The 19,126-nt window shown below is 39.3% G+C and overlaps 1 protein-coding gene across 1 annotated transcript in view; it reads right to left on the minus strand.

Annotated features, from left to right (window-relative positions):
• The window catches only part of PHIP (pleckstrin homology domain interacting protein), a 109,315-nt gene that overhangs the window by 4,986 nt on the left and 85,203 nt on the right, over positions 1 to 19,126 (minus strand). Inside the window, exons 27-36 of the mRNA XM_054399307.1 lie at positions 18,334 to 18,416; positions 14,423 to 14,534; positions 14,149 to 14,210; positions 12,446 to 12,601; positions 10,495 to 10,615; positions 7,847 to 7,972; positions 5,288 to 5,360; positions 4,659 to 4,709; positions 3,583 to 3,732; positions 1,792 to 1,944 (exon numbers count right to left, since the gene is read on the minus strand). Coding sequence (XP_054255282.1) covers positions 1,792 to 1,944; positions 3,583 to 3,732; positions 4,659 to 4,709; positions 5,288 to 5,360; positions 7,847 to 7,972; positions 10,495 to 10,615; positions 12,446 to 12,601; positions 14,149 to 14,210; positions 14,423 to 14,534; positions 18,334 to 18,416 — 1,087 coding nt within the window. The remainder of the gene's footprint in view (positions 1 to 1,791; positions 1,945 to 3,582; positions 3,733 to 4,658; positions 4,710 to 5,287; positions 5,361 to 7,846; positions 7,973 to 10,494; positions 10,616 to 12,445; positions 12,602 to 14,148; positions 14,211 to 14,422; positions 14,535 to 18,333; positions 18,417 to 19,126) is intronic.

The raw sequence follows: 19,126 nt of genomic DNA on the forward strand, positions 1-19,126 counted from the left end.
TTTGCCAGAATGCAGCCTTCTTAGCTTCAGCAGAAACCACAGAGAGATCCTGAATGCAATTTTACTGTATCATACCTAAGGTCAAGAAATCTATTTTTCTTCTGTATGAAGTTGCAGCACAATATCCCATATCTGAACATCCTATTTGTATGGATGAAATGATACTACCAGTGACTTGCTTGTACAAGGTACAGTAAATGTACCAAAATTATGTAGCTGCACTTCCTTTTTCCTCCCTAACCTTGGATGATTTACAGAGAGACCCCCTTCAAACTCTCTTGAGATCACAACTGAAGTGTTTGACCACCGTTACTCTAAGGAGTGGACAGGGCACCTTCCTAGGACACTAAGCCTGCTTTAGAACACTCAAGCCTGCCTAAGAACACACCAGACAAGCTATCCAAGTGCTAGACTCAACAATAAGTGTGACAGATTTCACAACGCATTACTGGTGACCACAGCCAAAGAAATTTCATGAGAAAATCCATTAAGTACCATAGCATAGAATCATTAGGGTTGGAAGGCACCTCAAGGATCCTCTAGTTCTAACCCCCTGTCATGGGCAGGGACACCTCACACTAGATCAGGTTGTTCTGTATGTCTAATGTCCTAAGGAAAAGAACAGCTGCCAGGTTTAGGTTTACTACTCAAGTAAGCATCAGTATTGTAAATTAAGAGACAGCACTGAATAAGTCAGGGTAAAAAAAAAAATAAAAATCATCTTTCAACAATTGTTGCATGCACAGAAAGTACATATGTTCTAGAATATTAAAATTCTTGATACCAGAACCTTCCACTCCTAAGTAAAATAAACAAGAGCTCCAAGTTTACTACTCTACCAATCTGTTCTGAAGAAGCATGAAAAAATACTAAAATGTCAGAAGAATCTGTAAGACCACAGAGATAAGATGTCAAATATTTTCCTGTCTTGCTTGGAGGTGATCAAGAAGACAAAGAAAAACCACAGAAGAATTCAGACCTGCCCTTTGATGCAACTGAGAGCAAAGAGTGATTTTTAGGTGGCCCAAAAAGTGAGTATGACTACCTGTTACTGACTAAAGAGACCAATCCCTGATCAGTCCTCCTTGCTGGTCAGCTACTACAGGATTTGTCCCTGCATTTTAAGGCAATAAAGTCTTGATGATTAATCTTCTATTTGGAACAGTCGACCATAAAAGCTATTATTAATTCTAGCCTAACACCTAATGCACTTTAGGAGAAGAAAAGCTACACAGAAGCCTTGAGCATGCATAAGAACACATTTATAAGTCTCACTGCTAACAGTGAGACTTGCACTGCAAGAGCAAGAAAGAATTAAGTCTACCATAGGCAGGGCATTTCAGTAGCAGCTCAGTAAGAATGGTTTTGTAGGCTCATGCTTTATGTAAACTGCTGTGTTTCACAGAAATCCTAAGTGCTTCATTACAATCTCATAGCACAGTGGTGAACAGCACAGGATTTCATCACCCTCTGCTCTCCCTGTCTGATCATTTCAGTTTGGGTCAACCTCAAGAGAGCAGGAGTCTGGGGCTCTGTGTGTGCATGTCTCTTGAAAAATCTAGTTTCTTCTTCAAAATTCCACTATCATGCTTCTACAAATCTTTCCTTCACCATGTCTCTCCCTTTAGCTCCACTTTCCAGTATTTACTTCCGAAACACATCTGCAGAACATCAGAACTCAAGGCATTTAAGGAGCATACACTGCTTTCCTTTAAAACACAAAGCTGTAGTATTCATGTTTGAAGATCAGAAATAATTAAACTTGTTTGAAAGAGAAAAATCAAGTCTTACCCTCGATCTTTTACTGGGTGTATAAGCCTTGGAATTGCTGAAAATAAGTCTCACATCTTTACATAACTCCATTGGTGACTCATAGTTGCCAGCTTCCAGTGTTTCTCTAACAGTAGCAAAATCCATAGGAGTATCAATAATATCTCTATAATCCTGTTAAGAAATAGTCAAGTATTACAATTTTTCCCCCTTTCCAAGTCTTAATGTATAATTTTAATTAGAATGCATTTGATAAACCCGTTTAGACCAAATGTCTTCTTTAAATGGATAGGGTAAAGATGACAGCTAAAGACATTTTGGTCCTTTCTAATCATACACCATACAACTCCCCACAGATATACTCACCAGGATTGAGGTTAAAAGTTAACTGATAGAAAATTGAATTCATTTTGTAAACAGATTTACTGAAATACAGAGCTCAAAATTCAGTGTCCTAAGGGTTGTATTACTGACATACAGTCAGGAAGGTAACTGTGATATCAAAGTGTGACTACAAAGCTTGCTGGGTGACTTAACAGCTCCAACTTGGTACTGAGCTTAACACTTCTTTTTCTATATTAGCTTTAAAATATGAAGTCTGAGTATTTGAACCTAATTAGAGGCTTAGCACATTCCTGCTGTAACCTGAGCAGTTTCTCAAATGGAGACCTGGCCATTTAGAAGTACTGTTAATGAAAACTCCCCAGGCTGAAACAGGACCCTGTCCAAGCCACTGATGTAACTGCTTTTTTCTAGACTGTTGAAGAAAGGAAGGAATGAGAAGATTCCATATGACATAAAAGATTAAATACCAAAATTAACCAAAAAGGTTGACTTAATCCACCAGAACGAATAGAACCAGCTTCTGAATGCTGAGCAGGTTTGTGACACCAGGGAGCAGTGTTTCATGCCCAAGCCTAGTAAGGTGCTCTCTGTCAGCTTATCTGAGCATCTCAAAGGGCCACTTGTGGTTGGCCATGGCTTGAAGTTTAAGTGATTTCAAAAATAATGGTGCCAAATAGCTGTAGAAGTGTCAAGACAGACTTACTAGTGACTTCCTAAAGAGAAGCATTTCTCTAATTGGGGGGTGATTGGTTTTCCCCAAGTTAATCACCTTAGAGTGATATTTTAAAGAAAAACTTATGATAAGCTAGAAGGAAAGCACATAATTCCTTTGCTTTGTTACTTCAAAGTAGCCTAAAAGGCTACAAGAGATGCAAGGCAGCAAGAGTTTTGTGTTAAAATATTCTGTAGTTACAGATGGCTGCTCACGGCTATCTGAACTCCACTGCAATCACTCAGGCAGAAAATGAAAATTGGGAGAGTCATTGTTACTACAGCTCTTCAGTGAATACCTTTTGTGCATCAAGCACAGATGACTGAAACACAAATTACTTTTAGCTTTTATAGTTCTGAAATGAAGAAGAAAAAAAAAAAAGCTAAAAATTTACCCATGACAGCACTTGTCACAGGCAATGATCAAACATAGCCACTTTTCTCTCAGAAAAGATGCATCTTCATTTTAAAAGCAGTAATTTACTTAACAACATCAGCATGCCTAAAGATAGAACAATTTGCAAGTTCTTGAGAGCAGAGAAGTACCATTTCTTTCAAAATTACTTTAAAAAGACAATAAACATTATTATGAGGTGACAGCCAAGCACTGAAAACAACATCTGTCAATAGAGCTGCCTGAAGTCCCAATCAGAAGAGAGCTGGAAAAAATGGTCACAGCTGGGGGAAAAGCCCCAACCCACCCCCACCACCTAACAGCTGCATTGCAACCAGCCCCTCCTGATCTAAACTACTCACTGGATATTCCAGGAGATCCACTGGCTGGCGAAATGGTTCCGAGTCTTCACACTGAAAAATGAGATTCAGCAGCTCCTGGCATTGCTTCTTCCACGACTGAATGTCATAGGACTGAGCTCTGTTCCGCAGCCGGCGCTTCGGCTGATGGTCCTGCAATGACAACGTTGGCTGGGAGCTACTAAAATCTCATGGAAAAGGTACTGATCAGTACTAATTAATGACTTTGGAGCAGGCAGCAGCACAGACAGAAATGCTTTTACACTGAATGCTCAGTGGTCAACAGGTCTCTAAGTTCAAAACTTTCCAACAGCTGATGGTAAACAATAATGAAAGCTTTCATTTCAATTTTACATTCCTTCATTTAGAATCAGAGAATTGTTAGGGTTAGAAGGGACTCCCTTCCATGGGCAGGGACACCTCACACTACAGCAGGTTGCTCACAGCCACATCCAGCCTGGCTGCAAAAACCTCCAGGGATGAGGCTTCCACCACCTCCCTGGGCAACCTGTGCCAGTGTCTCACCACCCTCATGGTGAACAACTTCTGCCTAACATCCAATCTGAATCTACCCACTTTTAGTTTTGCTCCATTACCCCTAGTTCTATCACTAATGACACCCTAAAAAGTCCCTCCCCAGCTTTCTTGTAGCCCCCTTCAGATACTGAAAGGCCACAATAAGGTCTTCTTGGGGCCTTCTCCTCTCCAGATTGAACAGCCCCAACTCTCTCAGTCTGTCTCCATCCCTCTGATCATCCTCGTGGCCCTTCTCTGGACACCTTCCAGCACCTCCAGATCTTTTTTGTAATAGGGGCTCCAAGAACTGGACAAAGTACTCCAGGTGGGGTCTCACCAGAGAGGGGGAGAATCACCTCCCTTGACCTGCTGGCCACACTCCTCTTGCTGCACCCCAGGCTCTGGTTGGCTTTCTGGGCTGCAAGCACACACTGCTGACTCATGTTGAGCTTCTCATCCACCAGCACCCCCAAGTCCTTTTCTTACTTTTCCTCTTTACAAATGCATTTCTGATTACTTACAACACTATAAATCAGTAACAAATAGAAATTGAAGTATTTTACCTTTCTTTTTCTAGTGGAAGTTCCTGGCACATTTGTATCTTTCTCTTCTTCCTTTGAGCAAGACAATGAGTCGCATAAAAAGGTTAAAAAAATATAAGCATGTATGAGTAGGTGAGATCTTTTAGAATTTGAGCCTTTACAGTTCTCTCCTTGTCCTTCTGGGGTTTTCCCATCTGACCATCAGGTTTAAAATCATAGAATGGTTTGGGTTGGAAGGGACCTCCAAAGGTCATCTAGTCCAACCCCCCTGCAGTGAGCAGGGACATCCTCAACTAGATCAGGTTGCCCAGAGCCCTGTTGAGCCTGATCATGAATATCTCCAGGGATGGGGCCTCAACTACCTCCCTGAGCAACCTGTGCCAGTGTTCCACCACTTCGAAGAACATCTCAGAATTCTAAGCAGCATCTAAATTCCCCAATAAACAGTTAAAGCTCTCAGCACTAAAGGAGAAGAGGCTTGACTTTCACCTAGTTCCCCAGCCAAGAAAAGGAAATACGTAACTTACAGAAAAAGCACATCCCACTCCCTTACAGTGACTGAAAACAGCACTTTTGTATCCAGTAGGAAACAAACAGTGGTCCTGATTCTCCAGTCTATGAATGCCAATGTCTAAGACACAACCACTTACCTCATCAGAGTCAGACAACACTTTCTTCTTCATTGCATTGTATAATGGAATTATGTCATAGCAACTCTGATCTCTGTGTAAGAAAGAAACACAGACTATCACTTATTTTCCATCTTCACCTGGGGAATCAACTGCACTTTGCCCAGGAAAATTGTCATGACCCCTTTCCTAAATAAAACGCTGTTTAGTGCTAGATGGATACTAAGAGGACTGCAGCAATAAGAAAAGCTAATTTTCTTCCCCCAAAAAAGCTGTAAAATATTATCTGCACTCTGTATAATATAGATCACTTAACAGTGTCAATGTTTTAAAATTGGGAATCATCATAATTTCCCATGCATTTATCATTAGCAGTAGAAAAGCTGAATACCATACCATATGTGAAGGGCTTTAGGGCCACCTAGCTTTGTAAGAAACACCACTGTGGATGCAGTGCACAAAAGTGCAATGTAAAACCTTAGCATCCACAATGTCAGACATTTGAAATGTAAATGTTTATTTGTGTAAGGACTAACAATGCTATTGTTATTGCTTGCGTAATTACATCAGAAATGCAAACAGTGATTTTCAATTCTTGTCTAACACAACAAGCTCCTGCACTAAAGAAAGCCTCAAAGTTGTTCTACTGCTGGTTCTACAAACCTCCAGAAAAAAGGGAGTAAACATTCAGCAGCTCTGCACTGAAATTGAAAGCTGCAATACAGGCTGCTGTGAACAGCTTGGGGAGAAGGAGAAAAACCAAACCAAACCAGGCAAGCAACATTCTCCCCACCCCCTCTATCTTCTGCTTTTTAACATGACTTAGGTACCTCAGAGAATAAGCCTTAGAGTCTCAAAAGGATCTAGAAATTTCATTCCTGTTAGAAATCCAAGGTTTGTGTTACATGGCCTAGCCCTTTTACCCTACAGTTAGAACCCTAAAAAAAAACAACAAAGAGTGTGGGCTTTATATGCACTGCTAGTTCACTTCAATGAGTTATTAATAGACACAAGCTATAGGCCATTATTAAATAAGAATATTCATGTGTTGCACTAATTTAGCTAAGCTAATTAAAAGCACACACTTTGAAAAACCCTGAGCTGCTTAATTAATCAGAAAGAAAAAACATGCAGGGCAAAAATGTTGAACAAAAATCAGGAACAGAGAAGCTATCTAGATACATAACTGCTCCTAAAGGTGTATTTCACAAAAACTTACAACCTCTGAAGCAGTTAAGCATTTATCTCTCTCCAGCCAGTGTCACAAATGGTAGGCACTGGAGATACCAAAGATATATGTATGGACTCAATGTCCTAGATTTCCAAATGCATTGTGCAGCTGTAGTGGCTTTAAGAACACACAGAATAAAAGAACAAGATTCAATTTAACAATGAGAAACTAAATCACTAACAATGTTGTTATTTTTGATAAACTGTTGAAGTATCCTGCTGTTTCTACAAGGGGAGAGCAGCATTCACTGTGTACAAGCAAATGAAGGCAGTGGACAAATTAGTAGGCTTTTCTTACAAATTTTAGATCTGCAGATGTGTCAACTGACTGAGAACCCAAAACATTTTGTCACTGAGTTTTAACACAGACAACAAGAACATTTGAGAGACAGCTTCTATTTCTGTCAATTACAAAGCTTCCCATTTTTATTTTGCATATCAAATACTATTTTTAATCATAGCATGAACTGTAAAGACTAAAATTAAATGCCCACAAGTCTCTTAACACAGAGAGTATTCAAATTCAAAAATTCGAACTCCTAACTTACCTACAAATACATCTTTCAATCCATGAAGATATTCAGACCCATTTTTATAATGTAGCAGAAAGTCTCTTGAAATAAAATGCCATGCCAATCTATGCCACTCAATGCATAACAAAACTTCAGCTTGTTTTGAAAACTTTGGTATTCACAGCCAAGACAAACTTTATTCTTCTCTGCCCCAACAGGCAGACCACAGGCTTACTCACGCTGCAGAACTATCACAGAACCACAGAAATTTAGGGGTGGGAAGGGATCTCGAAAGATCACCCAGCACAACCCCTGGTCCTGCCAGAGCAGGATCACCTAGAGCAGATCACACAGGAATGCATCCAAGTGGGTCTTGAACATCTCCAGAGGAGACTCCACAACCCCCCTGGGCAGCCTGTTCCAGTGTTCCGGAACCCATTGCTCCTTGTGCTGTCATTAGGCATCACCCAGCAGAGCCTGGCTCCAGCCTCTTGGCACTCACCCTGCACATCTTTATCAACATGAACAAGGTCACCTCTCAGTCTCCTCTTCTCCAAGCTAAAGAGCCCTCAGCTCCTTCAGTCTCCTCACAAGGAAGATGTTCCACTCCATCATTTTTGTGACTCTGTGCTGGACTCTCAAGCAGTTCCCTGAGGTCCTTCTTGAACTGAGGGGCCCAGAACTGGACACAATACTCCAGATGCAGCCTCACCAGAGCAGATTAGAGGGGGAGAAGAACCTCTCTCGACCTACTGACCACACTTTAAAATTCAGATCTGAAAAGCCTAAATACCTTGGGTAAGAGCAGGAATAACAACAGAGCTATGAGTCAACTCACTTTATGAAGTGTAAGAGGAGATCTGTGACAAACTTGGCAGATTTGACAATGGGGCTTCCAGGTTCATTGAACGTGCGAGTGTTGTGTTCTATGTACCGGACTTCCCACATCAACGAGGAGAGGCGCCTGCGTAGGAAGCGAGGGAAGAGGGGAGGGGAAGGGGGAAAAAGAAAAGACATTATTTCATATCCAGCAACGTATATGAAACAGGAGAAAGAGCCTTATCTCCAAATTCCAATTTATTATCTGACTCATTTGTTTTTTTTCTTTTACAGTAACCAGAAACCCTGCACGCTTCGATACGTTGCTCTGTGTGACCAGCAGAAGGCAGCTTGCTCAGGCTGCCTGCAGTGGTTCGTACAAATGGCTTTAAGAATAAACTCGACACTCCTCAGGAAAATTCAGCTGTGATGCTTCAGCTTCTATTGTGCCTTTCTGGTATACATAATCCACCCTATATCACTTCTTAAGTCATTGCTAAGGATTAACAAAATGGTAATAATTATTTGAAGTACACATTTTCTGCCAGTGATCAGATTTTCTCACACAGCTCTGATTTAATGAGCTATGGAATAACCACATAGTGAAAAATTATGCAGAAAGACAAAAATAATATATAAACAAAAATATAATATTTATTATATAATAGATATAATAAAAAAAGACACAATAAAAAAGGAAAATATCTTCTATGTCAAACTGACAGCCCAGAAGTTTCAAATCCATACAATCTTCTATTTTCATACTAGCAAAACATGATGAAAAGAAATGCTGCACAAGTGTTCTGCAGAGCAAAGCAGGGCAACACTTCACAAGTTTAGCACAGCATTTATGGGGCCAGCATTTAAGTTCCACACAATGCCAGTAGTGACTGGGAAACCAAATGTTTGGTTTTTTTTTTTCTTTTTCTTTTTTTGTGTCCAGCTTTGCATTTTAAAAACGTACAGACAGGCTGCGACTCCTGGTACAGAATAGCCAACAAAAAAATAAAAATCATGTTTTAAGGAAAGCTTTGTGAAAAGCTACCCAAAATCACAGGTTGCTTGTTACCCTAAGCAGGACTTGGCAATGCTACAAACCAGTAACACCTGATTTACTGAGGAAGACGTCCTGACTGCCAGCAGTAACTGCTCACTCTTTTGGCAAGAGAAACAAAATCCAGCAAGAAGTCCTTGCAACCACTGATAGCAAAGCAGTACTTTAGAGAAGGGAAAGCTGGATGTCTTTGTTTAAAGCTGGATGTCTTTGTTTGAAGAGTGACCGGAAATAATTTTACTCCTAAAGGAAGTAAAATAAAGAGGCTCTCCTTGAATTGGAGAGACATACAGAAATTGTATTCAAGAATATACAGGAAAATAAACAACACATGAATCCTTAACACCTAATACCTATACAGGATGCATGACAACCCCCAAAAACCTTCCCCCAACCAGGCTAAACCACAAGTCCCAGTGCTCTTTTTCTCCCCCCTCACCATGCCTCCCTTCCATTAGGCCTAAACAGAGCAAAAGGACATAGGACAAAATCAGTCAGGTCCCTGAAGGCCATAATCAGGCCTCCTCCCCCATGTTACCAGGTGGACTCCCTCCAGAGAGCCAAAAGGAGGGAGAAAAGAGACTGAGTTGGCCTTGGTGCCAACTTCCAAAGAGATAGCAGAATGATGGGAATGAATAAAAAAATTACAATTTCCTGACTCCACCTCTTGGACTGTCTAGCCCATGGAGGACTTTGTTTCTATGGTTAAAACTTCCAGTGCTAGATTATCTTACACCATACAAAGATGGAACAATAAATGCACATTACATTGTAAAATAAAAAGGGTGGTGTTTGAGGGGTTTTGGGGGGGATTTTTTGGTTTGTTTGTTCTTTTGAATGAAAAAGTAATTTTAATGTAGCATTCAATCTTTAGTTACTACACAAAGTACTACAAACTAACTTTGAAATTTGGTTCCAAACAAAATGCTATGCATGTTTATCCAAAACACATACTAGAGTGACACTGATTTTCAAACCAGAAATATCCCAAGAGCCAAGGGAAACTAAACTATACATATTTCATAAATTTACTGCCCCAAAATACAGCAAAAAGCAATCATAGCTTAGGAAAATCTTAAAAACAATGCCAAAAAATTAAGACTTAGTTTTGTTGCTGTCTAACAATTTAGAATTTTGAGGCCAATAATTAAAAAAGCTATTTTCTGAGTAGCTTCTTAAATAATAATGCAAGATTTTTTTTTTTTTAAAACACATTTAAAGAAAAACATCTGATATATTTTTAAGGTCTGTCATTAAAAAACAGATTTGGGGTTTAGGGTTTTTTTGAAGTTATGAAGAAGAAACTTCATTCTTTTGACTAAAAGCCATTTTACTGACCTAGTCCCAGGATCCTGCAACTTGCATCTCACCCTGAACAAGTCACTTGCATAAGCAGGAATCTGAATGACCTGTAATTCTAAAACACACTTTGGAGAAGAGGTGTTCAATCCTTTTTAAAGTTCTATAAAATTTAGCCCTTGATTAAGTATAAAAGATGAAAGAAATGGGAAATGCACAGCTGCCCCACCTCCCATTTAGATATTAGAAGGCAAAAAGCTATCAAAAATACAGCTGGCAGTATTTCACAGTGGGAACTGAGACTTGTCTCTAACCTGTAAAATCTGCTTTCCAGTCTTTGTTTAATGGTACTGAGGTCTGTGGGATATGCCACAACAGTGCAATACATTGGGTAAGCTTGAAGATCCACAGGTGCCACAAATGCAGAAGCAATATCTAGACAGAATGGAAAAAAAATAATAACAATTAAAAAACCCCCAGAGTTATGTATCACAAGAGTCCCTTAGTGGTTTCAAGATTCACCTCCTCACAACACGTGCTGTTTCTTCACGTTTGACATGTACAGCACTTCCCCCCAAATAAAAACTACTCCATATATCCTGAACAGTTTGTGATATTCCACACAAAAAAGTGCTTGCTGAGGTGTCTGCACAATGCTCCTTAGAGACACAGCAAACACGTGCAAAATGCACACCTCTAAAAAGTAGATTTCAATGTAGGAATTATGTATATGCGAAGACATGCAATTCAATGTTGTTATTTATTATGCTGGTTCATTTAATTTGGTTTTATATTGCTACTCTCCTGTCTTCAAAGCAATTCATTAAATTCTTGCCATCAAAATTACACTGTACTACTTCGACCTTATGAAGATAGGTGGCAAAAAACTAAACTCAAACCAGAAACACAATCTCCTGGCCCCAACTAACAGCAAAGCAGCCTTCTAAAACAAATCCACCCTAATGTGAGAAGACTTCTGAACAATTTGTGCACCTAACACAGAGCTGATTTTTATCTCCTTTGCTTAGAAGCATCATGAGTGCTTCCACATATCAAACACTTCATACCTCAAAGGAAAATATCACAATACAAAACCAAAGAAAAGCTTTAAAGTCTCTCTCTAGTCTTTAAAAACAGCAAATCCATTGGTGCTAAACAGACTGCTCTTCTAAAAGCTGTTTACTCTTAGGAATGTTCTAGCAACTGCTACTTTGCACCAACATGCACCACATAGGCTATAGTACAATCCCAAACTAAGCAGTAAGGCAATCAACACAACGCAAAACGTCAAAACTCTTAGACCACACAGTGTAAACAACTACAATTTCATTTCCTCACAATTCTGTAGTCTGGATTACTACACTGTATGGGCATTTCCTTTTTTTTTTTGGAAGCAATGAGAATCTTCTTATGTAGTATGTCACCAAAGAAGCCATTATGTGGGACATTCAGGTATCAGAAGCATTTCAAAGTTAGAAGTTTGTGGCTTTTTTTGAAATCTAAGTGTCTTAAATTGCTTTGAGTACTTAAAATCAGTTACAAAAAACATGACAAGTTGTATATTAAATTTATGACCGGTTACCCCATAACACAGCCTGCTCCTAACAAATGATACAAGATTTAAGACTCAGCCTGTACTCAACTGATGGATCTCCACCTCAGACATACATCTTTGATTATGTAAATGTGGCAGTGATATGTTAAATGCTTTAGCAATTAGCTTTTCAGAAGCTGCCTGTAAAGAGTAATTGCTATACAGCCAAATAGCAAGTAGCTTGTCATAAGTTCATCAATTACTTTTTCCTCAACACTTTGCACACAACCCAGGCAACGTTGAGGAGAAAAAGCCAACTAAAAAGGTAAATACACATCAGCATCCATACTCTTAGTAAGCAGATAACATTTTCCCCCTGTCTGTCTCTAATATAATTAATATTGTGTTCATTGACATTTTAAATACAATAGGAGAATCTAGTAGCTAAACAACAACAAAAAAAAAACAACAGGTACTTGTTTTTGGCAGGTAAAACCTAACCCCCTAGGCACATGTCAAATTATCTACTAAAAAGCAAGAGCCACCCTTGAAAACAGGAGACAAAGTAGGCTTTATATGTACTCACTACAGGAGTATGCTATGAGAAAGTTTTGTTCTGAAGAGGTGCAAGTTGTATCTTATCACATTCATTTTGATAGTTTCAGAAATACACATGAGCATAGTCTGAAAAACACAGGACAAACCCAATTCCCATACTATTCAGGACTTACCCAGAGTCATGAGCTGGTTTATCCCTGCAATAACTCTGTCACACTCCTCGTCTCGGGTTCTGGAACCCCACTCTCCATCCAGAGGCTTGTAGAGCAGCGTTCTGCGTTCATCATCTGTTAAAGGAACACTGGTTCCCAGTTCTTCTGGAAATACAGCTAGAATGTAACATGAAAACTAAATAAAACAGAAATCTTTGTATCTGGTGTAATACACACACCTGGCATTCAAAGGTATTTAGCATCATTTCACTAAGCAAATCAAATGCATGGGGTCTTGATTTGCTCAGAGACGTTCTGGATGTACCCAGTATCATTTCGGAGTGTGAAACTTAAATCCTCACAAGGCAGTCTGTGTATAGGGTAAGAATCCTCCTCTTCTGCTAATTGTAGAATTTTTCAGAACCATTTAAGACATTCCTTTATCACAGTTAAAAAATTGTGTTTTGGTTGGTTGGGTTTTTCTTAAACCCACAATTCTTTGTAGGAACTTATTTTGATAAGAAATGGTCAATGACTTTCAGATGGAGTTTAAGATAATGACTTTGATGTCGACATTACAACATTCTCCAGGGAGTGGTTCACATTATAATGTGATTCTCCAGCTTTGTGAGGTCAAATGCTAAATGTAGAGCTCCCAAGCAAGCAAATTCTAAGTGCTGTGACCTTAGCATTCTTAAGGACCTACCCAATTTGACAATCAATAATGTAACAGCAGCAGATTTTCAGAGTATGATGAAAAGAGCTCCTCTAAAATATAGATGTATTTTTTAAAGGAAGGTGTTAAAAAAGCCAGAATTCGTGAATACAGAAAAATCCATTAATTTCAGGTTTGGTCATCTGCCTCTTTTACTTAATTATTACATTATCACTCTAACTTTTGTATTCTATTTATGATGAAGAGGCACCCATTAAGGATGGGTTGAACTGAAACCTAAAGTTGAAATGTACACATTTCAGCTTAAAAGAACTAACATCAATGGCTGCTTATGAGTGGCAATATTATTATATGTTTCATAAAACACAAGGGAAAAGTGCTGATTCTACTTCATTTTTTAACCATACTATGCTGAAATCCTGAAAACAGCAACTTAACTGAGGAAAGAAAAACCTCTGCATTCTTGTGAGTGAACAGTGCCCACTCTGCAGGAAGTCTACCTGCCACATGTGCTGGGCCAGAGAGGGAGCAAATCCTGCTGTTACCAAACTAGGTGATCCTGCTCTGGCAATGGGGCCGGACTCGATGATCTCCAGAGTTCCCTTCCAATCCCTAACATTCTGTGATTCCATGCTCTCTTCACAGACATGTTGCACCTTGCATGCACTGAGTGTCTGAGGACATGCTGACAGGTCTTAGAAAAGCCAGCTTCCTCAAACCTGACATAGGGCACAGGTTTATCTTTGATCCTCTCTGATTGTTAGCTTTAACTGTACATCATCTGTTGCAAGGCTTCGTAACATTTCTATTTCCAACATACACTTAAGTTTGTCCAAGTATGGCTCTACAGATTTTCACAGTTCAGTTATCTTGATCTGCTAGTAGTTTAGTAATTTTTTTAAGGATGGTCTTCAGATCCTTCAAACTGGTTTGTGGGCCTTCCCGTCACTCCTCAAGAGAAATAGGATCATTAAGGTAAAATCATACATAATTTTTTTCCTTCTTTAAATACACTCTTTAAGCAAATTATATTATTAATGTACCATACCATTACTTGGTATCAGCTCCATGTCCCAAGGGCTCATCTTCTCAGTATCACCATTGTCCCAGCTTAAAAAGAAATCACATTTAAATTATCTACTAATATTGCTTCCAACAATGTAATAATTTAATGTTTGTAACATAACTTATTTATATACTATAGAGTATTATGATACACTGGTAAAGGGAGATGCATGACTGAATTTAATGAAAGCAAGTTGCTCACTCTGTACTTCAAATGAAGTAATTAAAATAAAAAGATTGAAGATAAATTTGCTAACCAGACATTGTAGCACTGAAATAAGCTATCAGGATAATCAGGCTGAAGAGGTTCCTGGCTTTCGATTGTTCCAAACCACCAAGCATCATCTATCACTGACCTGAAACGATCACCTAGGTGAGAAGACAAAATAATCTCATCAATACAAGGCAACTCCTTCCAAGAAAAGCAGTTAAGATAACTTTGGCTTGATCTTGACTGTAGAAATCTTTTTGAACACTTATAGCATCAACAGGCAAATATCAATCGCACTCAGTTTAAAAAAAAAAAGCTTAAATTACTTCTGAAGGCTGCTTGTTACACCAAAGGAAAGTGACTATGGCCACATATAGCTTATATATGAATTTATTTCTCAATTACATATAAAAGATAAGGCATTTTAATACTATAATTTTGAAGTCAAATCTACATGCAACAAACACTACATGCTCTCTTAAAATAACTGAGCACTGTAGCACACTTGTGCAGGGAAGATTTAACATGCTTGCTGAGCTGCTCCTCCTTTGTTTCTGAAGTGCTACTCAAATGGTTTATTCCCTTTACTATGCAGGCACTCAGACTGGTAAAAGAATAACATTTATTAAACTCCTTCAAAAGGTTAGCAAAGTCATTTACTAGGACCTGAAATGGCTTCACTACTACAAAGCATTGGCCTAGCTGACAAAAAAAGGTCAGAGACATTATTAAGAGTAATTACATGTGAGAATGCATGTATTGCACACCATCAGAAACCCTAACATCTTCTGTAGCACAGACTACAGAAACATTTTTTACTGAAGTATTTTCAGTTTGCTCAATACAAGAAATGTAATTTAAACTTGAGATTCCAAGAGCTGCACATTGTTTTCACAGGATCTCCAGGTACACACACTTTGTCAACTGCTGCAGTACAGCTTCTCTCTCAGTACATCCCCACTCTGACCAAATGGTTGCTGGAGTTGTCTGAATTAATAGGAAGCAAATATATCCACAAAACTGTTGTGCTTTCTTTAATGCACTGAACAATATATATATTTAATGGATTGCAAGTAATTCTAGGACAATTACAAAGCTTCCATTAATAGTTCTAATTATGCTGAATGCCACAGAACCAAGTATACCAGAAATAGCTGAAAGGCAAGATCAAAAATGTAAACAAGGGCTGATGCTTTATTTTAAAGGAGCAAATTACTCTGAAGGGTCCTGGAAGTACAGATTCCCAATATGGCATTCCCTAGTGCAGTGATCAGTTCTACAAAGAAATGTGTGGGTACAGATGTGAGTGCCTTCATGGGGCTGCACATTAAGCAGATCAAAACCACTTCAAGGAGAGTATAATGGGAGCTGCTTCCGATTGCTCAAGAGCTACAGCATTCCTATGGGCAGAATGCTACAGCAAAAAACATGACTGGAAAAGCACACACAACCATCTCCTAAATTCCTCTTTTCCCTGAGTCCTCTGTGTTACCTCATCTATGTGGACAGCAGACCAAATATTCTTATTAGAAGGATTTAGTATAATTTCCCGGGCCTGTGTGTCACTGGGTAACATTAGCCTGAACAAAACACAAAACATGTTGAATTTAAAGTGGCTGCTGTGCCTTACAAAGCTTGGTGGTCAGTAAATGTCAACCAATCTCATTGCTTAAAGCACCCTTAAACTGAAATCATATTAATAGAAGAAATCAAGGTTTAGATTTGCTATAGAACCAGAAGATTCTTTATCAGACTCTCCACTGAACAGAAGACTGGCTGCTCTTTCAGACAGCGTAATGTTAAGTAAGAAGATATGAAACTTATTAATATGGCATCATGTCCTTTATGTTATCTACTGCAAAGGCACTCATCCTAAGCAAGTATATCAGGATGTTCATCAAAGGACAGGAGACCAATTCATCTTTCCTGGCAGAAAAGGCAGGTAAGAAAGAACAGCAGAAAAAAGAGCTGTGCCACTTCTTCAGGTTACTTAGCTACACTCAGCTTAGGAGAGGCAATGTTAAAAACAGCAAATACAGACTAAGGAGGCAGCATATTTGCAGGAATGTGTTGAATCAGTTGTTCCTATACAAACAATCAGATACACCATCATGTTCTGGCATTGAAGTTGTCCATTCTCCTCTATGATGCTTTGCCTGAAGGGGTAAGAAATGCTGGCAAGTCTGCTATGTGCATGTTAGTCAAGAACCACAGAATGTTAGGGGCTGGAAGGAACCTCAAGAGATCACCCAGTCCAACCCCTTTGCCAGAGCAGGATCACCTAGAACAGATCACACAGGAACACATCCAGGTGGGTCTTGAATATCTCCAGAGAGAGAGACTCTACAGCCCCCCATGGCAGCCCTTTCCAGCGTTCTGTCACCCTCACAGTGAATAAAGAATAAACTGTAGGAATTTATTTGGAAATCTAAAGTGGGGGTCAGGTTCTTCTCCCAGGCAACTTGTGACAGACCAGAGGGCATGGCCTGAAGCTGCACCAGGAGAGGTTTAGGTTGAATGTTAGGAAGCACATCCTCATGGAAAGGGGAATTAGAGACTGGAATGGACTGCTGTGGAGTCGCTGTGTCTGGAGGTGTTTAAGGAAAGAGTGGATGTGGCACTTAGTGCCATGGCCTGGTTGATGTGGTGGTGTCAGGTCATAGGCTGGGCTTGATGATCTCAGAGGTCTAGCCCAGTCTCAATAATTGTGATTCTGTAATCACTGTGACTTTTTTAATTAAGAAAACAAATAAGAAGCCTATCAGTATTTCACCTTTAGAAAATGATGCCACTTCCTAGAATATACTGAGGTACTGGAAAGGATTTAACAGTGCCTATAGGTCTGTAAACATGGTATCATGTACAGATTTCTCTCTTAGGAGAATGGAGTTCATTGTGAACTCTGAAGAACCAGTACTGCTTGATCTCTTAAAGCTTCAGGGACAATCTAAGGCTGTTGTTATGAATGAGAAAAGGTATTTCCTGACATTCTGAAAACAACCAGCACCTGAGAGGTTCATTTTGTGATAATGCAGCTTTCCCTCCTCCTAGTTAGGAAGGTGATCTTTATTATCATGAAGAAAAGATGGCTAGGAAATAGATCTGACTGGAGAACATGTCTGTCATGGGCATTTTCCAGCATCCAACACTGAAACAGCTAAGCATGGGCAAAGCAAAATCAAGTACAACTGTATACACTTCAGTGAAACTAAACCGTAAGAGTTCAGAACAGAATCCAAACAAGTAAAGAGATGGGAAGAGCATTCTCTTTGTACAACCTAGAGATCATAAATTTCATATGGTGAAGAAAGTGCTTTCGTATTTCCAGCAGAAATTTCAGAAATTTAAAATTAAACAAAATAAACCAAAACAAAATAAAACAAAATCTAGCAGCAATGCAGCTGTAAGAAGGCCTTCAATCCAAAAGAGAAAAAGAAAGACAAGCTACAATTAGTAGGATACAAGCTACAGTAAGTGAGGATGGTGAGAACATTGGAACAGGTTGCTCAGGGAGGTCGTGGATCCCACTTCCCTGGAGGTGTTCAAAGCCAGGTTGGAAGAGGCCTTGAGCAACCTGGGCTAGTGGCAAGGGGGTTGGAACTAGATGATCTTCAAGGTCCCTCCCAAGCTAAACCATTCTATGAATTAAGTTATCAGTTACCAAGAAATTTAACTATTTCTAAGCAGGATTCTTAATTCCTGACGCAACTGAGATTTCATTTTCTTTGCACCTTTACAGATGTCCTGCAGTATTTTGTTTGCCTGCTGTAGCTTCAGTCAAGGATAAAGTAGGACTCCACATCCAAATATGGATAGAGCTTATTCCTCCACTTCAGCACAGTACTAGGATTTATTTACCATAACCTACTTTTTAGCAAGCTCTCATGAAAGTAGGCAGAGATTTAGAAATACAAACAAACAAAACCCACTCCAGAACACCCCCTCTAGACAACTCACCTATATTCCATCGCCTGTGTTTTGCATCATCAAACTGCTGCCTCAGAACTAGGAAATCTATGACATCTGGCATGTCATGGTACCTAATTACAACAAAGCAGGCAACTATTAAGCAATAAAACAGCACAAGTACAAAGCACTTGTATTACAAATTAACACTTTGGATTCAATACTTCAAAAGCAAAAGCTCAAGCCACAACATGAACGGTATCTTTTCACTTTCAACCTGTGGTGGTTTTGAGGCTATGCCTTTAATTTCTTTTCACAGAGTACAAGCAGAAATGTAAAAAGAATGCAAATAAGTCACAATTGGGCGTAAGAAAGCAAAATAATGATTATTCTAAACACTTCCATTGGAGAAAGAGAGATGTTTAAGAGTCAGTACTCAAAACAAAATTCAGGCAGTCAGTCTGTCTGGTGTTGCTCTGCTGGGCAGTCTGCGTTTCTCTTCTGGCCTTTGCTTTTCAGAGAGAACATACTGGCATACTGACCTTGAAAGCTAAGTTCTAACAACCTCTCTGCTTCTTGTCTTTCTTCCTTCTGCCAGGGGGGTCTGAGGAGGGCAGAGGGGTAGCTTTCCTGGCTTTGGCCAGGGGGGTTTTGTGCTGTTACTGTTAATTGTACATATTTGTAAATACTGTATATTTGTACATATTCATTGCATTCCATTGTAGACTGTAGTTTTTGCTTTGTAAATACAGCTTCATTTGCTTCTGAACTGAGCTAGTCTGGTGGTGTTAATGTGGGAGGGGAATTTCAGCCCACCACACTACAACACAACCTCACTCCCCCC

This window comes from Indicator indicator, chromosome 2 (genome assembly GCF_027791375.1).
Source record: "Indicator indicator isolate 239-I01 chromosome 2, UM_Iind_1.1, whole genome shotgun sequence".
Taxonomy (NCBI): Eukaryota; Metazoa; Chordata; class Aves; order Piciformes; family Indicatoridae; genus Indicator; species Indicator indicator.